The sequence below is a fragment of the Astatotilapia calliptera genome, chromosome 19 (assembly GCF_900246225.1).
Source record: "Astatotilapia calliptera chromosome 19, fAstCal1.2, whole genome shotgun sequence".
Lineage (NCBI taxonomy): Eukaryota > Metazoa > Chordata > Actinopteri > Cichliformes > Cichlidae > Astatotilapia > Astatotilapia calliptera.
Genome location: NC_039320.1, coordinates 14,090,653 through 14,106,418, shown reverse-complemented (window position 1 = coordinate 14,106,418; position 15,766 = coordinate 14,090,653). Strand labels below are relative to the sequence as shown.

The following is a 15,766-nucleotide window of genomic DNA, read 5'->3' as shown; positions in this document are numbered from 1 at the left end:
ACTACTCTAGTCTCTACACTACTATACTCTCTTGTCTGTGTGTTGTGTCAATTTTGCCTTCCCTCTTTCTCAGCTGTTTGGAGGCAGGCTAGGCGTACCTTTATCACACATCTTTTCTATTTTTAATGTAACATATGCCATTTTATTTAGGCAGATCTTATTTCATACACTCTCCCTGTTACAATATATATATATATATATATGTATATATGAATAAACAGACATAAAAACAGAAATAAGAGCAGTTGGACAGTGTAGTGGTAAGACTCCATGCCTTTGGAATAGGAGTTGCAGGTTTGATTCTCACCTGCAGTGTTTGTATGCAGTAAAGGTCCTCGCTAACCAAGCTTAACGCAGAGAGAGAACTCTAACAAGGTCCACGTCAGGTGTTGCGGAACCAGAGACGAAAATACCGAGCTGCAACGTGAATAGGATGATGGAATTTTCAACCACATTGACAGCAAAACAGTGATTGCAGCGTTCCATCATTCGGAAGAAGGGAATGAGCTAGAGACTAGCTACAGATTGGGTACCAAGCCATGTACAAGATGAGCTTTGATAACTATGCAGTCAGAAAACCAAGACTCCTTCATTTCAGTTTGTCCTTATAAACCTGCTATAATAAGTCGTAAGGCATTCATTTTACAAGCTATAAGACTTCGAGGCCAAAAAAACCAGGATCGTCCCTTTTAGTGTTTCTTTAATAACCTGAAAAAACATAATGGAACAGGCTGTGTGTTGTAACCAGAGTGGAACCACCCTGTCAAGCCACACAGTCATTGTTATATCCAGTGGATGAACGTTATTATATAACCGGAGAATACTGCCATTCTCTGAGAGGGAAATGAACACAAAACATGCCATACTTCATTTTTAAAAAAAGAGATGTGTGATGATGTGAAGTGAATGCACAGTTAATGCAACCAATGAAAATCATAATAATCTTCAAAAACAAAAGAAAACGGCTGGTACAGACAGCACACAAGTGGAGGGAAGTTACAGGAACACAGACTTTAACAACATATTGAGCAATAATGGGTTAACGTACTGTGTAACGGGTTATTTGTGTTATCAGTCATTTGATAAGTTTATTTTACTACCATCCTCTACTTTAATGTAGTACAAATCTAGTTTGCAGTGTACTACAGAGGTAGGTAGAAAAACATCAAAACTAAAATTTCATATCCTAATTATCTAAAAAAAAAAAAAAAAGCAAGGTTAAAACAATCATAGTGGTAGTGTTAGTCACTGCAATAAAAAGCAAGTTAAGAAAAAGAGCAAGCGAGTATGGGACTGACTGGAATATGCACTGAAACGTTTGCTGCTCTCTTCTTTTGTTTGTGTTCAGTTTTCAAGTTTCATAAATTAAATTCTTTCAAATTTAAAAGCACATTATCAGTGCCATCTGCAATCAGTTTCTTCTTCACTCCAAAAACCTCCAGGGAGGACTATCAATGTAATACTTGTGAACCCTCTGGAGGGAAAAGCAGGAATTATGACACTGAAAATATTGATAAAACTTCAGTAAACTACATATTAGACAAAACGATTCAGACTAGGAGAGATAACTGCCCAACAGGATGTGTTTTTCATTGATGGCACAAAGTTTAATTTGTGGAAAACCATAGTGCAGTCTTTGATCTCATTCTTCCTGTTTTGAATGACGATGAAAGTCCTTTTTACCGCCTGTCTTACTGACGAGTTTTATATCCGTGATGATGATGTCATGGCTCACCGCCTTGCACATATCGTAGACGGTGAGCGCTGTTACAGAAGCAGTGGTCAGAGCCTCCATCTCCACTCCCGTCCTGCCCGTGGTGCGACATGTCGCTGTGATGACAACGGCATTAAGAAGCTCATCCAGGTGAAATGTGACAGCGGTGTGGTCTAAGGGTAAAGGGTGGCAGAGGGGGATGAGGGTGGAGGTCTGCTTCGAAGCCATGATGCCAGCCAACTGCGCCACAGTCAAGGCGTCGCCCTTGGCCAGCTGGTTATCTCGAAGCAGGCGGAAGGCGGTGGGGCCTAAGCTAACGGTGGCACAGGCTACGGCTGTTCGACATGTGGGAAGTTTTCCCCCGACATCCACCATGGTGGCGCGGCCCTGGGCGTCTGTATGTGTCAGCTGAGCTTTGAGATCTGTTGTCTGGTTGCTCTCAGACTGTTTACAAGTGGCAACCTTGTTGCAAATTTGACTGTGGCAGAATCTAACAGGGTGGTTTCTCTGATTTATTTTGGCATCTATCAGCAGTGTGCAAAAAACAGCTGCTCCTGGGGTCCTGGACACGTGGCTCATCAGAACATTAGGACTCACCTGCTTTTATATATATATATATATATATATATATATATATATATATCGTTAGCTTCATAGCATAAGTGCCTAAGTCATTTGACTAAGTCAATGACTTAGGCACTTACCGACCAACTACCGACCAATAACCTGCCTCAGTACTACATGGAAGCTCCTGTCAGGCATCATATCGGCTAAGATGAACAGGCACATGGGTCAATACATGAGCGGGACACAGAAAGGAATTGGCAAGAATACCAGAGGCGCAAAACACCAGCTACTGGTAGACAGAACAGTCAGCCGAGACTGCAAGACCAGACTGACCAACCTGTGCACTGCCTGGATTGATTACAAGAAGGCCTATGACTCAATGCCCCACAGCTGGATACTGGAATGCCTAGAATTGTACAAGATCAATGGGACCCTAAGAGCCTTCATCAGGAACTCAATGGGGATGTGGCGTACAACACTAGAGGCCAACTCCAAGCCCATAGCACAAGTCACCATCAAGTGCGGGATCTACCAAGGAGATGCTCTGTCCCCACTGCTGTTCTGCATAGGCCTGAACCCCCTCAGTGAGATCATTAACAAGACTGGCTACGGATACCGACTACGGAACGGAGCAGTTGTCAGCCACCTCCTGTACATGGATGACATCAAGCTGTATGCCAAGAGTGAACGAGACATCGATTCACTGATCCACACTACCAGGCTATACAGCAATGACATTGGAATGTCGTTCGGACTGGAGAAGTGTAGCCGGATGGTAACAAAGAGAGGGAAGGTAGTCAGAACTGAGGGGATTGAACTACCAGAAGGCAACATTGCAGACATAGAGGACAGTTACAAGTACATGGGGATCCCGCAGGCGAATGGGAACCATGAAGAGGCCGCTAGAAAAGCTGCAACCACCAAGTACCTGCAGAGGGTCAGGCAAGTCCTGAGGAGTCAGCTGAATGGTAAGAACAAGATCCGGGCCATCAACACGTACGCCCTGCCCGTGATCAGGTACCCTGCTGGGGTAATAGGCTGGCCAAAGGAGGAGATAGAAGCCACTGACATAAAGACAAGAAAGCTCCTTACCATGCATGGAGGGTTTCACCCCAAGTCCAGCACCCTGAGGCTGTACGCTAAGCGGAAGGAAGGGGGCCGGGGACTGGTGAGTGTCAGCACCACAGTCCAGGATGAGACAACGAACATCCAAGAATACATTAGGAAGATGGCCCCAACTGACCGAGTGCTCAGTGAATACCTCAGGCAGCAGAAACCCAAGAAAGAGGAGGGAGACGAGGAACCATCATGGAAGGACAGGCCCCTGCACGGTATGTACCACCGGCAGATAGAGGAGGTGGCTGATATCCAGAAATCCTACCAGTGGCTGGACAAAGCTGGACTGAAAGACAGCACAGAGGCACTAATCATGGCAGCACAAGAACAAGCTCTGAGCACAAGATCCATAGAGGCTGGGGTCTATCACACCAGGCAAGACCCCAGGTGCAGGCTGTGTAAAGATGCCCCAGAGACAATCCAGCACATAACAGCAGGGTGCAAGATGCTAGCAGGCAAGGCATACGTGGAACGCCATAACCAAGTGGCCGGCATAGTGTACAGGAACATCTGTGCCGAGTATAACCTGGAAGTCCCGAGGTCAAAATGGGAGATGCCCCCAAGGGTGGTGGAGAATGACCGAGCTAAGATCCTGTGGGACTTCCAGGTACAGACGGACAAAATGGTGGTGGCTAACCAACCGGACATAGTGGTGGTAGACAAACAGAAGAAGACGGCCGTAGTGATCGATGTAGCGGTTCCGAATGACAGCAATATCAGGAAGAAGGAACACGAGAAGCTGGAGAAATACCAAGGGCTCAGAGAAGAGCTCGAGAGGATGTGGAGGGTGAAGGTAACGGTGGTCCCCGTGGTAATCGGAGCACTAGGTGCGGTGACTCCCAAGCTAGGCGAGTGGCTCCAGCAGATCCCGGGAACAACATCGGAGATCTCTGTCCAGAAGAGCGCAGTCCTGGGAACAGCTAAGATACTGCGCAGGACCCTCAAGCTCCCAGGCCTCTGGTAGAGGACCCGAGCTTGAAGGATAAACCGCCCGCAGGGGCGTGCTGGGTGTTTTTTTCTATATATATATATATATACACACATATATGTATATATATGTGTGTATATATATATATATATATATATATATATATATATATATATACACACATATATGTATATATATGTGTGTATATATATATATATATATATATATATATATATATATATATATATATATACATATATATATATACATATATATATATATACACATATATATATATATATAAAAAACACCCAGCACGCCCCTGCGGGCGGTTTATCCTTCAAGCTCGGGTCCTCTACCAGAGGCCTGGGAGCTTGAACGTTTCCTGACTTATTTCTGTTGTAGTTACACAATGTGAACACTGGAGGGCAGTGAATACTCAACACAATCTGCGGGATGCAAAGATCACAGTATGATTTCTATTCTTTACACCCCTGCTTATGACAGTGCTTCACGCTTTATATGCAGAAAGATGTAATACCTTCATGAGCAATACTACAACGTTCTAATCCTTGCTTGATTATTAGTAATGACAATAAAAGAGATACTGATAAAACTGGTTGTAAAAGCATCCTGTTAAAATGTACAGTTAGCTATGAAAGTGCTTTGAATTGAGGGCAGAAACATTTTAATAAAAGATTTAATAGTTGATACTCATCTAAGCACGCTCTAACTGAATGAAGGAATACTGTGAACAATTTTGATCATGTACTTTATTTCAGCTTTGATCTGTAGTAATTACATATACTACATTGAAAGGATCATTCAGATGATTTATCTATGTATCACCATAGCTCAATAAAACAACTCATTCAAGTTGAGATGAGACAGTCTGTAGTTTTGCAAGTAGACCACAATGTGTTCAGCTGATCAGTAGGAGTTATGTTCTAATATAGGGTGATATTTTTGCCTTTTCAAAGTGTGGTTGGCAGAAAAGGCAAATTTTGTTGCAGCTTTCTTGAGAGAAACTAACCAACCAAAGTGAGCAAAATCATTTGTCTCAAGAAACCAACTACAACTAATTAAAAAGGTTCAGGAACCGACTGATTTCAAATGAAATTACAGCAAAGATAGATAAAATATATTAATACTGTATGTCTGTGAAGGTTCTCAGTCATCCAGGTCATCGTAGTCAAAGGAGCTTGCAAAGAAAATATTAATACTGTATAGTACCAAGTATGCAACATGTGTTGATTTCCATGATCATTCCAATCTACACTGAGCAACCATAAAAGGACACAGCAACACACACAAATATAAAACCATAAGGGTATAGGTGATCTAAAAACTCAAGAAAAATATGACATATTGCTAACAAAAACGTTCTCTATTTATGATTAGTTTTGATTTTATAAAATTTTCTAAATCAAATATATCAACATACCCAGAAGGAACATTCGTCTTCAAAGCTTAAAGTCAGATATAGCATAGTACCTCTGCTCAGTAAGAGAGTTATTTTCAAAGAGTACATGCTTGTTGACTCTTAAGTTTTAACTTACTCTGAGTGATGTCAGCCCATCAGGGCTTAGCTGCCACATGATCTAAAACCTTTGTGAAAACCCTCTGTGCATCATCAACAAACATATCCAGCAAACGGTTTATATTGTAGTGTGTTGAGCAACATGACAATGCTGTTGATCCCACAAACCCTATAGCTGAAAAGATATTCAACTTTTCACCCACAGCTACAGAGGCTGAACGAGCTGATAATGAGAGGATATCTGTAAAAACAGCCATGAACTTTTCGTTATCAGCAAGAGGATATTTCATGACAGCTTCTAAATCACTCAAAGGCAGTCCTATGCTATCGGCGAGTTTCTGCAGTGACTCACAATCGAGACCAAACCCAGCTTGGTATTCTCTGGTGACATCTTTCAAAATAGTGGAAACTGGGCAAATAACAGCTTGAGCAGCATAATATTTAATCCTGCCCTGAAATATCTCCTTCTTCTTGCCGATTATCTCCAGGTTGATGATGGGCATGGCCAACAGCAGAGCATTCCTTTTGTGTGCAGGAAGTTGCTTTTCAAGAGTCTCCCCTAAAAGGCTGAAATCGTACTTGTGGGGCTCAGAACTGGACACCAGGAATACTTGGGGGGACTCTAGACCTTCATTTTGAAGCCCTGTATAATAAAGTACAAAAGGTATTTAATGCGTGCGACTTTATGTCATCTAAATATACTGTCAACATTAAAATGTATTAATTTTAATTGAAAAATCTTAACTCTTAAAACAACAAAAATGAAACTAAAGAAAAAAAAAGGGAAAATGAAGAAAATAATACTTTATGATAGTATTTAATAAGGCACAGATTAAATATTTATATATTAATGTTTTGTATTACAAAAGAAACTTACCTTCAATACAGTTATTTCTGATTTTGGAAACAGTCTCCTCTTCATTGAATCCTTTCTTTTTTTGTTCCATATGCAAATCGTTGTCAATCTTTGAGCGAACAAAGTAGAACTTTTTCTTCATCCTCTGAATCTCATGAGCAAGTTTCACATCATTTTCCCTGAAGCGAGTGTCTGAGATAATGATGAAGAAGTCAAACTTCTGAAACTCAACATGCTCTAGGTACTTAGCAGCTGGAAACTTGGTGGTGCCAATTCCAGGGAGATCCCATATTTTAACATTGGGATACTTTGGATGAGTGTATAGTGTGGCCTTTTTGGTGGTTTCAATTGGACCAGTAGGCGCAGAGTTCTCATCATCATCTGATAGGCCTCTAAGAGCATTAACAAAGGTGGATTTCCCAGAACCACATTCTCCAGTGATGGCAATATTTAGTGGAGTGTTTTTCTGCTGATCCAAAAGCTCCATGATCTTAGCAGCCCCTTCTTCCTGGCTTTTATTCATTGCTTCCTTAATTTCTTCATGAAGTTCATTGTTTTCAAAGAGTTCAGATGGAGTATCCATGGCAGTCCCACAAACTGATTTTCTGAGATTATACAGTACATGCTTAATTTAGTTATATGACTGAACAGTAAAAATCTTTTCATTTACTGTTCTACATATTTTACATAACTTGTTTTGGCGAGACAAATCTCTACAAAATGTGTTTTTCAATCAAAAGGGAGAAAAAAAGCCCTAGACAAAAAACGGAATATTAGCAGATACTCACTTGAGGCACTCCTTCCTTGCTTTCGAGTAGAGATGATACTTTTAACCAACGGATTACTGAATTAACTTCTTTTCACAAAATATGTTTTTCAGTTTTTCGATGGGAGAAATATTAGCTTCAAAGGTAAGTGAATTTGGATTAAAGAATGTCCTCTTTCTTTCGACTGTGGAACAGGTTGTACGTAAAGCAACCCGGATGTGCCCTTTATAAAAATGGGAGGAGCAGCTGTTGTTTTTTGTCTGGTGAACTTTGGATTTTACATTCATACGTACAGTCATACTTTTAAAACCAAACAGAGCTATAATTAAATAAATATTAGATAAACTGAAAGGTAATTCCCCCTTCTGAAAGACATATTAAGATCGTGATTTAACAATTGAGTTTATTAACAGTGACATTACTATTAACAGTGAATAGGCTACTCCCTTTTCAAAAGCAGGAGGAGCAGCTGTTATTGTTTCTGTCTGCTGAACTTTCGGTTTTACATTCATACATACAGTCACACTTTTAAACCAGCTATAATTAAATAATTTTAAACGACAGATAAACTGAAAGATAATTTCTCCTTCTGATGAGATGTAGATGTTATTTTATTGCTTCCTTAATTTCTTCACGAAGTTCTTTGTTTTCAAAGAGGTGAGATGGAGTATCCATGGCAGTCCCACAAACTGAAAAAACTATAATCATTTTCTGGTTTGATTCAAGAGATTATACAGCACATGCTTATTTTAGTTATTTATATGACTGAAGAGTATAAATATTTTCATTTACTGTTCTATACATTTACCACAAGCTGTTTTGGTGAGACAAATTTCTACAAAAATGGTTTTTCAATCAAAAGGGGAAAAAACAACCCGTAGACAAAAAATTCAATAGTAACAGATACTCACTTGAGGCACTCCTTCCTTGCAAGACTCGAGCACAAATGGTACTTTTAACCTATTTAATACCGAATTAACTTCTTTTCACAAAGATGTTTTCAGTTTTTCGATGGAAGAAATTTTAGCTTCAAAGGTAAGTGAAATTAGATCAAAGAATGTCCTCTTTCTTTCGATTGTGGAACTGCTTGTACCTGAAACAACCTGGATGTGCCCTTTTTAAAAATGGGAGGAGCAGCTGTTATTGTTTTTGTCTGCTGTGCTTTCAGTTTTACATTCATACGTACAGTCATACTTTTAAACCAAGTAGAGAGCTATAATTAAATGATTTTAAATGACAGAAAAACTGAAAGGTAATTCCTCCCTCTATAAGATATAATTAGATCAGGATTTAACAGTTGCCATCATATTGTTTGATTTGAACAAAGTGTTGATTGATTTAGGTTTTTTTCTGTATTATACACAGTTTACTAACAGTCAGATGACATTAGTTACTATACTGATATGATAAAAAGGAAAGTTTCAGTATCTGAAGCATAGGGAGGTTCCTCTGTTTCTGCCTTTATAAGAAAAAAAAACTGATAGCAACAGAATTTTGTTAAAATGTACAGTTAGCTATGACTGTGCTTTGAATTGAGGGCAAAGAAGAACGTCCTCTCTTTTCGGTTGTAGAACTGGTTGTACCTGTAACAACCTGGTTGTACCCTTTTCAAAAACATGAAGAGTAGCTCTTTTCATATGTACAATCATACCTTTAAACCAGCAACAGTTAAATAATTTTAAATAACAGATTAACTGAAAGATAATTCCTCCTGTAGATGTTGATGTTACTTTGTTGTAAAATCCTGATGTATCTCTCACTTAAAGCACAATAACAATGTTATTATCCTGGGTTTTAGACCCAGCATTTTCAGTTTTGGACGTGTTACTGGCGCCAACCTAGGGGAAATCTTGAAAGGCAGCAAATGGCACACAGGCTAGAGAGCACTGCATAGGCAATTTTAAACTGTGGATTAATAGAGTGGACACTGAAGTTAGCGTTTTGCTCAGGGCCGAGCTCATTTATTTCTAAGCTGTGCATGCACGGAGCCTGTAGCTATCTCAGGAGCCATCTAATTTATTGAGGTCAAATACACATACACATACAGATACACTATGTTGTTAAGTTTGTGTTTAGGAGTTTTGTTTTTGGGATGAACCAGTTTTTGTCTGTGTGTGGCTGAAGCCTCCTATGTTAGTGATGTGCCATGAGCAAAAGCATCCACTCTTAGAGCTTTGTAGTGAAAGAGAAGACCAGACTCCCATCAAGTGAGAGCCGACTCCCGACTTTTTTTTTTTTTTTTTAAACAAGGTTTGTTGTGTTGCCACGGTATTTAACACATACATCGTACACAGTATAATTTCTATGCTGAATGTAAATGCAGTTATTATCTGTGAACAAAGTCAAGATTGTGTGTTTTGTGGTCTAATGTTTTGTGCCTTGGGTTTCTCATTGGCTCACACTCTTGCGGAGGCGTAGCACGCACATGTATGAGAGGCGGAAGGCAATTGTAGTTCCTATTTACAGGGTATTAGAATAGAATAGAATAGAATAGAATAGAATACTTTTATTTGTCAATTTCTTCAAATGTACTTGCCATACAAAGGAATTGAAATTACGTTTCACACTGTCCCAAAAAAATGCGTAGGCATTGACAACAATAAGGTGCAGATGCACAACAAAAACAAAAACAGCCCTAACAATAAGATAATAAATAGTAATATAATAATATAAATAGTGCTAAAAGAATACTAAAAAAATATATATAGCAGCAGGTGTGTGCAATTGCAATGCAAGTCAGGAATGTTTTCAGTTCTTGGTTCAGAGAGTGTTTCCTTGTTGGAGAGTGTGGGGGGGTAGAGTCCAATCTGTCTACTATACTTCTGCCAATCTGGTGATTCTGCTGGCTGGGAGCCGGGAGGGAAGAGAGTTCAGCAGTCTCACAGCCTGGTGGATGAAGCTGTTGGTGAGCCTGGTAGTGCGGGAGCGGAGACTTCTGTATCTCTTTCCAGAGGGCAGGAGGCTGAACAGACAGTGCGCGGGGTGGGTTGCATCGTTGACAATTGTGATGGCTTTGCGGGTGAGGTGAGTGGTGTAAATGTCTTGCAGGGAGGGGAGTGGTACACCAACTATCCTCTCAGCTGTTCTCACAATGTGTTGTAGAGTATTACCGACTATCCTGCTAATTGCAGAGTTTACTTTTGTCTGTATGTCATATTTATGATTACAAATTTAAATTAAAAACTTTTGCTGGTATTGGAAGTACAGTGGAACCCCGACTTACTAAATTAATTCGTTCCTGAGTTTCTTTCGTAAGTCGAAAATTTTCGTAAGTCGAAGCACCCATCGCTCCTTTTGAGTGAGGCGATGCTGAACGATAGGCTATAGGCTAATTGCTAACTAGAACAACAATACGTTGTTCAAGTGGAACAGCGAAGCGCAATTACGAAAGCCAAGGGGTTGTCACATGATTCGGAAGGCATTGTGGGCATTTTGGGCTCGGCCAATCAGAGTCAGCGAATTTCGTAACACGGGCATTTTGCCATAACACAGGCAGAAACATTGCTGTTCAGTGCCTTCATAACTTGAATTCTTCGTTTAACGGGGTATTCGTAAGTCGGGGTTCCACTGTATCAATATTTCAGGCTCGCTGTGCCGATCACTACAGTTGGTGAGTGAGACAATAGCAGCGAGGAGGAAAGTGCAAGTGCATCACAAAAACAAATATGACTGACACCCATAAACGAAGCAGCATTGCATGCAGTTTAAAGAAAAAGCAGATACTACCTAAGAGAAACTGAATCAACCCATCCAAGGTGAGGCATCTAAGTTTTCTGATTGTCAACCTGCACTGAGGACATACTGTTCAGCTACTGAGTTTGTTTCCGTTTCTGTCTGCAGTGTTTTTGTGTGTGCGTTAAATTAAAATTAAAAGTTTGATTAAAATATTAAAGAAAAGTAAGAATGCCCGCTTTCGTAACAGAATAAATACACAAAATTAGGCAATTATAAGGCTTCTCGTAAAAACACTAAATGCAAAAGGGTTTATCAACACACAAAGCATTCATATTTGCTAGAATATGATGCTACAGATGATAATATTTTAAGAGCCATTTGGGAGCCAAAAGAGCCGGCTCTCTTAGAAGAGTCGAACTTCCCATTACTACCCTATGTCAACTGTGAACAACCATCTTCGAACAGAAGCGGTGGTTTACGACACCGACTGTCTGCCATGTGTAATCCAGTTTTGAGATCCCTTCCCAGATGCCTTAACGCTCACTCACATCCTGTTAGGTAGGTTTCACAGTGGGTTCACCCGAAACCTTGGCTGATTGTGACTCACACCTGTTTTCACACCTTGGCTTGGAGACACTCCCATAGGGCTTAAATCTGGGGCTCTCCACCCAAACTAAACAGGTAGCATTTTCCAAGACGCTCAGTTTTCTGTTTGCTATTCTTTGTCTGACTTGTTTTGTTGTAGTTTTTTTCAGTTTTGAATATTGTCTTTGCTTAGGTTGTGTTTTTGTTCATATTTGCTTTTGTTAGTTATCATTGTTAGCAGTCCTCATTTGTTCATTATGTCTAGTCTGTGTTCTAGGTCTCCCATATTTAGTCAGTCCTGTCTTTGTGGTTATCTTTTGTCAGGTTTATGTGTCTTAGTGTCCATCTTTGTTATGGTATTTGTTATGGTTATGTTATGTTATCTTATTTTGATACTCTCTTGTCCCATTGTGTGTTGTGTCAATTTTGCCTTCCCTCTTTCTCATCAATTGATTCTGTTCAACTGTGCCTTGTTTTCTTCAGCTGTGTCTCTTCTCCTGATTTCCTCATGAGTATTTAAGCAGTCAGGGTTTTTTTCCCGCTCAGGTTTAATCAGGTGGGGTTTTTTTTTTTTTGTTTTGTTTTTTTTTTAAATTGTATCATACTGTTAGTCTCCCTAACAGACTGTTAGTCTCCTGAGTGTTTCCATCAAGAGACGAAAATAACAGAATGAGAGAGATGAATTACATGAATAGGATGACGGAATTTTTATCCACATCGATGGCGTAACAGTGATAGCTGCTAATTGTCCAACATTTGGAAGAAGGGAATGAACTGCTAGAGATTGAAGAGCTCAGTTTAAGTTAACGCTCTTTCTGGAACAGAAAACCTAGATCTGTTTTTCTAAACTATGCCACCCACCAGAGAGATTTTTAGTAGCAATTTCACAGTGAAATATAAGACTTCGAGGCCAAAAAACCCCAAGACATAGTGTTTCTGTAATAACCTGACAAACATGCTGTGTGTTGTAACAGTGTAAAGCCACACAATGCTCAACATTTAGATCCAGTGCACAAACCTTCTAACCAGAGAATACTGCAGTTTCTCTAAGGGGGAAATTAACAAAACATGCCCTCATTAACCTAAATTTAAAAAAAATATAATAATCTTCAAAAACAAGAGAAAACGGCTTGTACAGACAGCACACAAGTGGATAGAAGTTACAAGAACTCAGACCTAAACAACTTTTTCTCACAAGAACAATAACCCAAATTCATACAACCAATGTGGGGGAGAAAGGGACAGTTGGGTTTTTTTTGGCACAACCTACCAAAAAGACTAAACCAAAACTTAGCTGAGCTCTTACCCTAGAAAAACAAAAACAGGGAAAAAAGACCCTAATCTTCAACTCAAAACAAGCTCAAAATTACATGGGTGGTACCAACCTACCTACTTATCCTAGTGTTTCTAACAGAAAGGACTCTAGGTGAGTAAGTGTATGGGGTCCCCAGACTTACCTAGTCCTCTTTACTCCCACCACACCCTTCAAACAAAAGAAATACACCACTGGAGCTTTACATATGTGCCAAAAAATTCTAAGCAAGGAAAGAAGAGAGCCGCACCCAGCCACAGGTGAGTCTCCTTATCAAGGTGTGCACTCCTGGTTTGTCTAATCAAAGCCTCCTTCCTCTAGTTAGCTGGAGATCCCCAAATTAACACCAGTCTGCAGTCTGTGTACCTAAGGGCAGGGCAAACAAAAGGAGGGAAGGAAAACATGCAACTTACAGACACATATCTTCAGAAGTTTTCTGATGACTCTGCGGTGGTTGGATGCATCAGCAGGGATGATGAGACAGAGTACCGGGCTGTGGTCGACTCCTTTGTCACGTGGTGTGAGCAGAATCATCTGCAGCTCAACGTGGCAAAGACCAAGGAACTGATCGTGGACTTCAGGAAGACCAGGAAACACTTGACCCCTGTTTCAATCCAGGGGGTCAGTGTTGACATTGTGGAGGACTATAAATACCTTGGAGTACACATTGACAATAAACTGGACTGGGCTAAAAACACCACAGCACTTTACAGGAAGGGCCAGAGTCGTCTCTATTTTTTGAGGCGACTGAGGTCCTTCAACATCTGCCAGAAAATGCTGAGGATTTTCTATGAGTCTGTTGTGGCCAGTGCGATCCTCTATGCTGTTGCATGCTGGGGGAGCAGGCTGAGGGTCGCAGATGCCAACAGACTTAATAAACTGATCCGTAAGGCCAGCAATGTTGTGGGGATGGAGCTGGACTCCCTCAAGGTGGTGTCGGAGAGGCGGATGCTGTCCAAGATAAAGACAATGTTGGATAACACCTCCCACCCACTCCATGACATGTTGGTCAGTCACAGGAGCTCGTTCAGTGAGAGACTGAGATTACCGAAAAGCACCACTGAACGACACAGGAAATCATTCCTGCCTGTGGCCATCTCCCTGTACAACGCATCCACTTAACACACTGTTTGCTGCTACAACTACACATGTTTCTTTTCCAAATATTTATTTATAAGTGACTTATGTATGTATGTATGTATATATATGTATATATTGTACTATTCTTAGTTAGCGTATTGTCTGTCTTGTCTTAATGTTGGTTTAAAATGGAGCACTGTAACAAAAAATAATTTCCCCCAGGGATCAATAAAGTATTCTGATTCTGACATAACAGAGCTTCAGCCTTTTATACCCGCAGGTGCACACAATCAGCCAGTCATTTCCTCTTGGAGTGTCATGGGATCCCTACGCAGCCAATCATCTGCGTGGAATGGCACACTTCAATCTGCATAGAAGAGGGCTGGCACAGGTCTCCCAGTAACCAATCATCCACGAGTCCTAGCACACTTGGATTTGCATAAATATAAAAAAAAATTCTCACTCTTAAGGCTCAGGGTTTATTTATATTAAGCTAACAGCAGCAATAGCGTGCTTTATTCTGTAAGGTAAAGACTCGACAGGATTCTTAGAGAAAATCCCAACAATCAAGCACTTTTAAGATGACGGGAAGGTAAAATCTCTCTCTCTCTCACTCTCTCATATATATATCTATAGATAGATAGATATAAAAACACCCAGCACGCCCCTGCGGGCGGTCTATCCTTCAAGCTCGGGTCCTCTACCAGAGGCCTGGGAGCTTGAGGGTCCTACGCAGTATCTTAGCTGTTAGCTGTTGAAGAACATAGTGGAACATGGTGTGTGTTGTAACCAGAGTGGAACCACCCTGTGCAGTCACACATTGCTCAACATTTATATCTTTATGATATAACCGGAGAATACTGCCATTTTTCTGAGGGGGAAATGAACATAAAACATGCCATACATCATTTAAAAAAAAAAAAAAGAGATGTGTGATGATGTGAAGTGAATGCACAGTTAATGCAACCAATGAAAATCATAATAATCTTCAAGAACAAAAGAAAACGGCTGGTACAGACAGCACACAAGTGGAGGGAAGTTACAGGAACACAGACTTTAACAACATATTGAGCAATAATGGGTTAACGTATTGTGTAACGGGTTATTTGTGTTATCAGTCATTAGATAAGTTTATTTTACTACCATCCTCTACTTTCATGTAGTACAAATCTAGTTTGCAGTGTACTACAGAGGTAGGTAGAAAAACATCAAAACTAAAATTTCATATCCTAATTATCTAAAAAAAAAAAAAAGCAAGGTTAAAACAATCATAGTGGTAGTGTTAGTCACTGCAATAAAAAGCAAGTTAAGAAAAAGAGCAAGCGAGTATGGGACTGACTGGAATATGCACTGAAACGTTTGCTGCTCTCTTCTTTTGTTTGTGTTCAGTTTTCAAGTTTCATAAATTAAATTCTTTCAAATTTAAAAGCACATTATCAGTGCCATCTGCAATCAGTTTCTTCTCCACTCCAAAAACCTCCAGGGAGGACTATAAATGTAATACTTGTGCACCCTCTGGAGGGAAAAGCAGGAATTATGACACTGAAAATATTGATAAAACTTCAGTAAACTACATATTAGACAAAACGATTCAGACTAGGAGAGATAACTGCCCAACAGGATGTG

The 15,766-nt window shown here is 40.2% G+C and overlaps 2 protein-coding genes across 3 annotated transcripts; both read right to left on the bottom strand.

Moving 5' to 3' along the window:
• Positions 1-683: 683 nt before the first annotated feature.
• Positions 684-2,299, bottom strand: LOC113011919 (molybdenum cofactor biosynthesis protein 1-like). Its single transcript, XM_026151777.1, has one exon. It carries the CDS (start codon positions 2,291-2,293, stop codon positions 1,643-1,645), a length of 651 nt encoding a protein of 216 aa, XP_026007562.1. The 5' UTR covers positions 2,294-2,299; the 3' UTR covers positions 684-1,642.
• A 2,680-nt stretch (positions 2,300-4,979) lies between these two features.
• Positions 4,980-8,980, bottom strand: LOC113011918 (interferon-inducible GTPase 5-like). 2 transcript variants are annotated; one of them, XM_026151775.1, is made up of 3 exons: positions 7,510-8,980; positions 6,743-7,326; positions 4,980-6,508 (listed from the first exon to the last, which is right to left on the bottom strand). In XM_026151775.1, the coding sequence occupies exons 2-3, from the start codon at positions 7,302-7,304 to the stop codon at positions 5,904-5,906; spliced, it is 1,167 nt and encodes a 388-aa protein (XP_026007560.1). In that variant the 5' UTR covers positions 7,305-7,326; positions 7,510-8,980; the 3' UTR covers positions 4,980-5,903. The 2 variants fall into 2 exon arrangements, with proteins under 2 accessions (XP_026007560.1, XP_026007561.1); XM_026151776.1 differs by having other exon boundaries at positions 8,400-8,980.
• Positions 8,981-15,766: the final 6,786 nt, after the last annotated feature.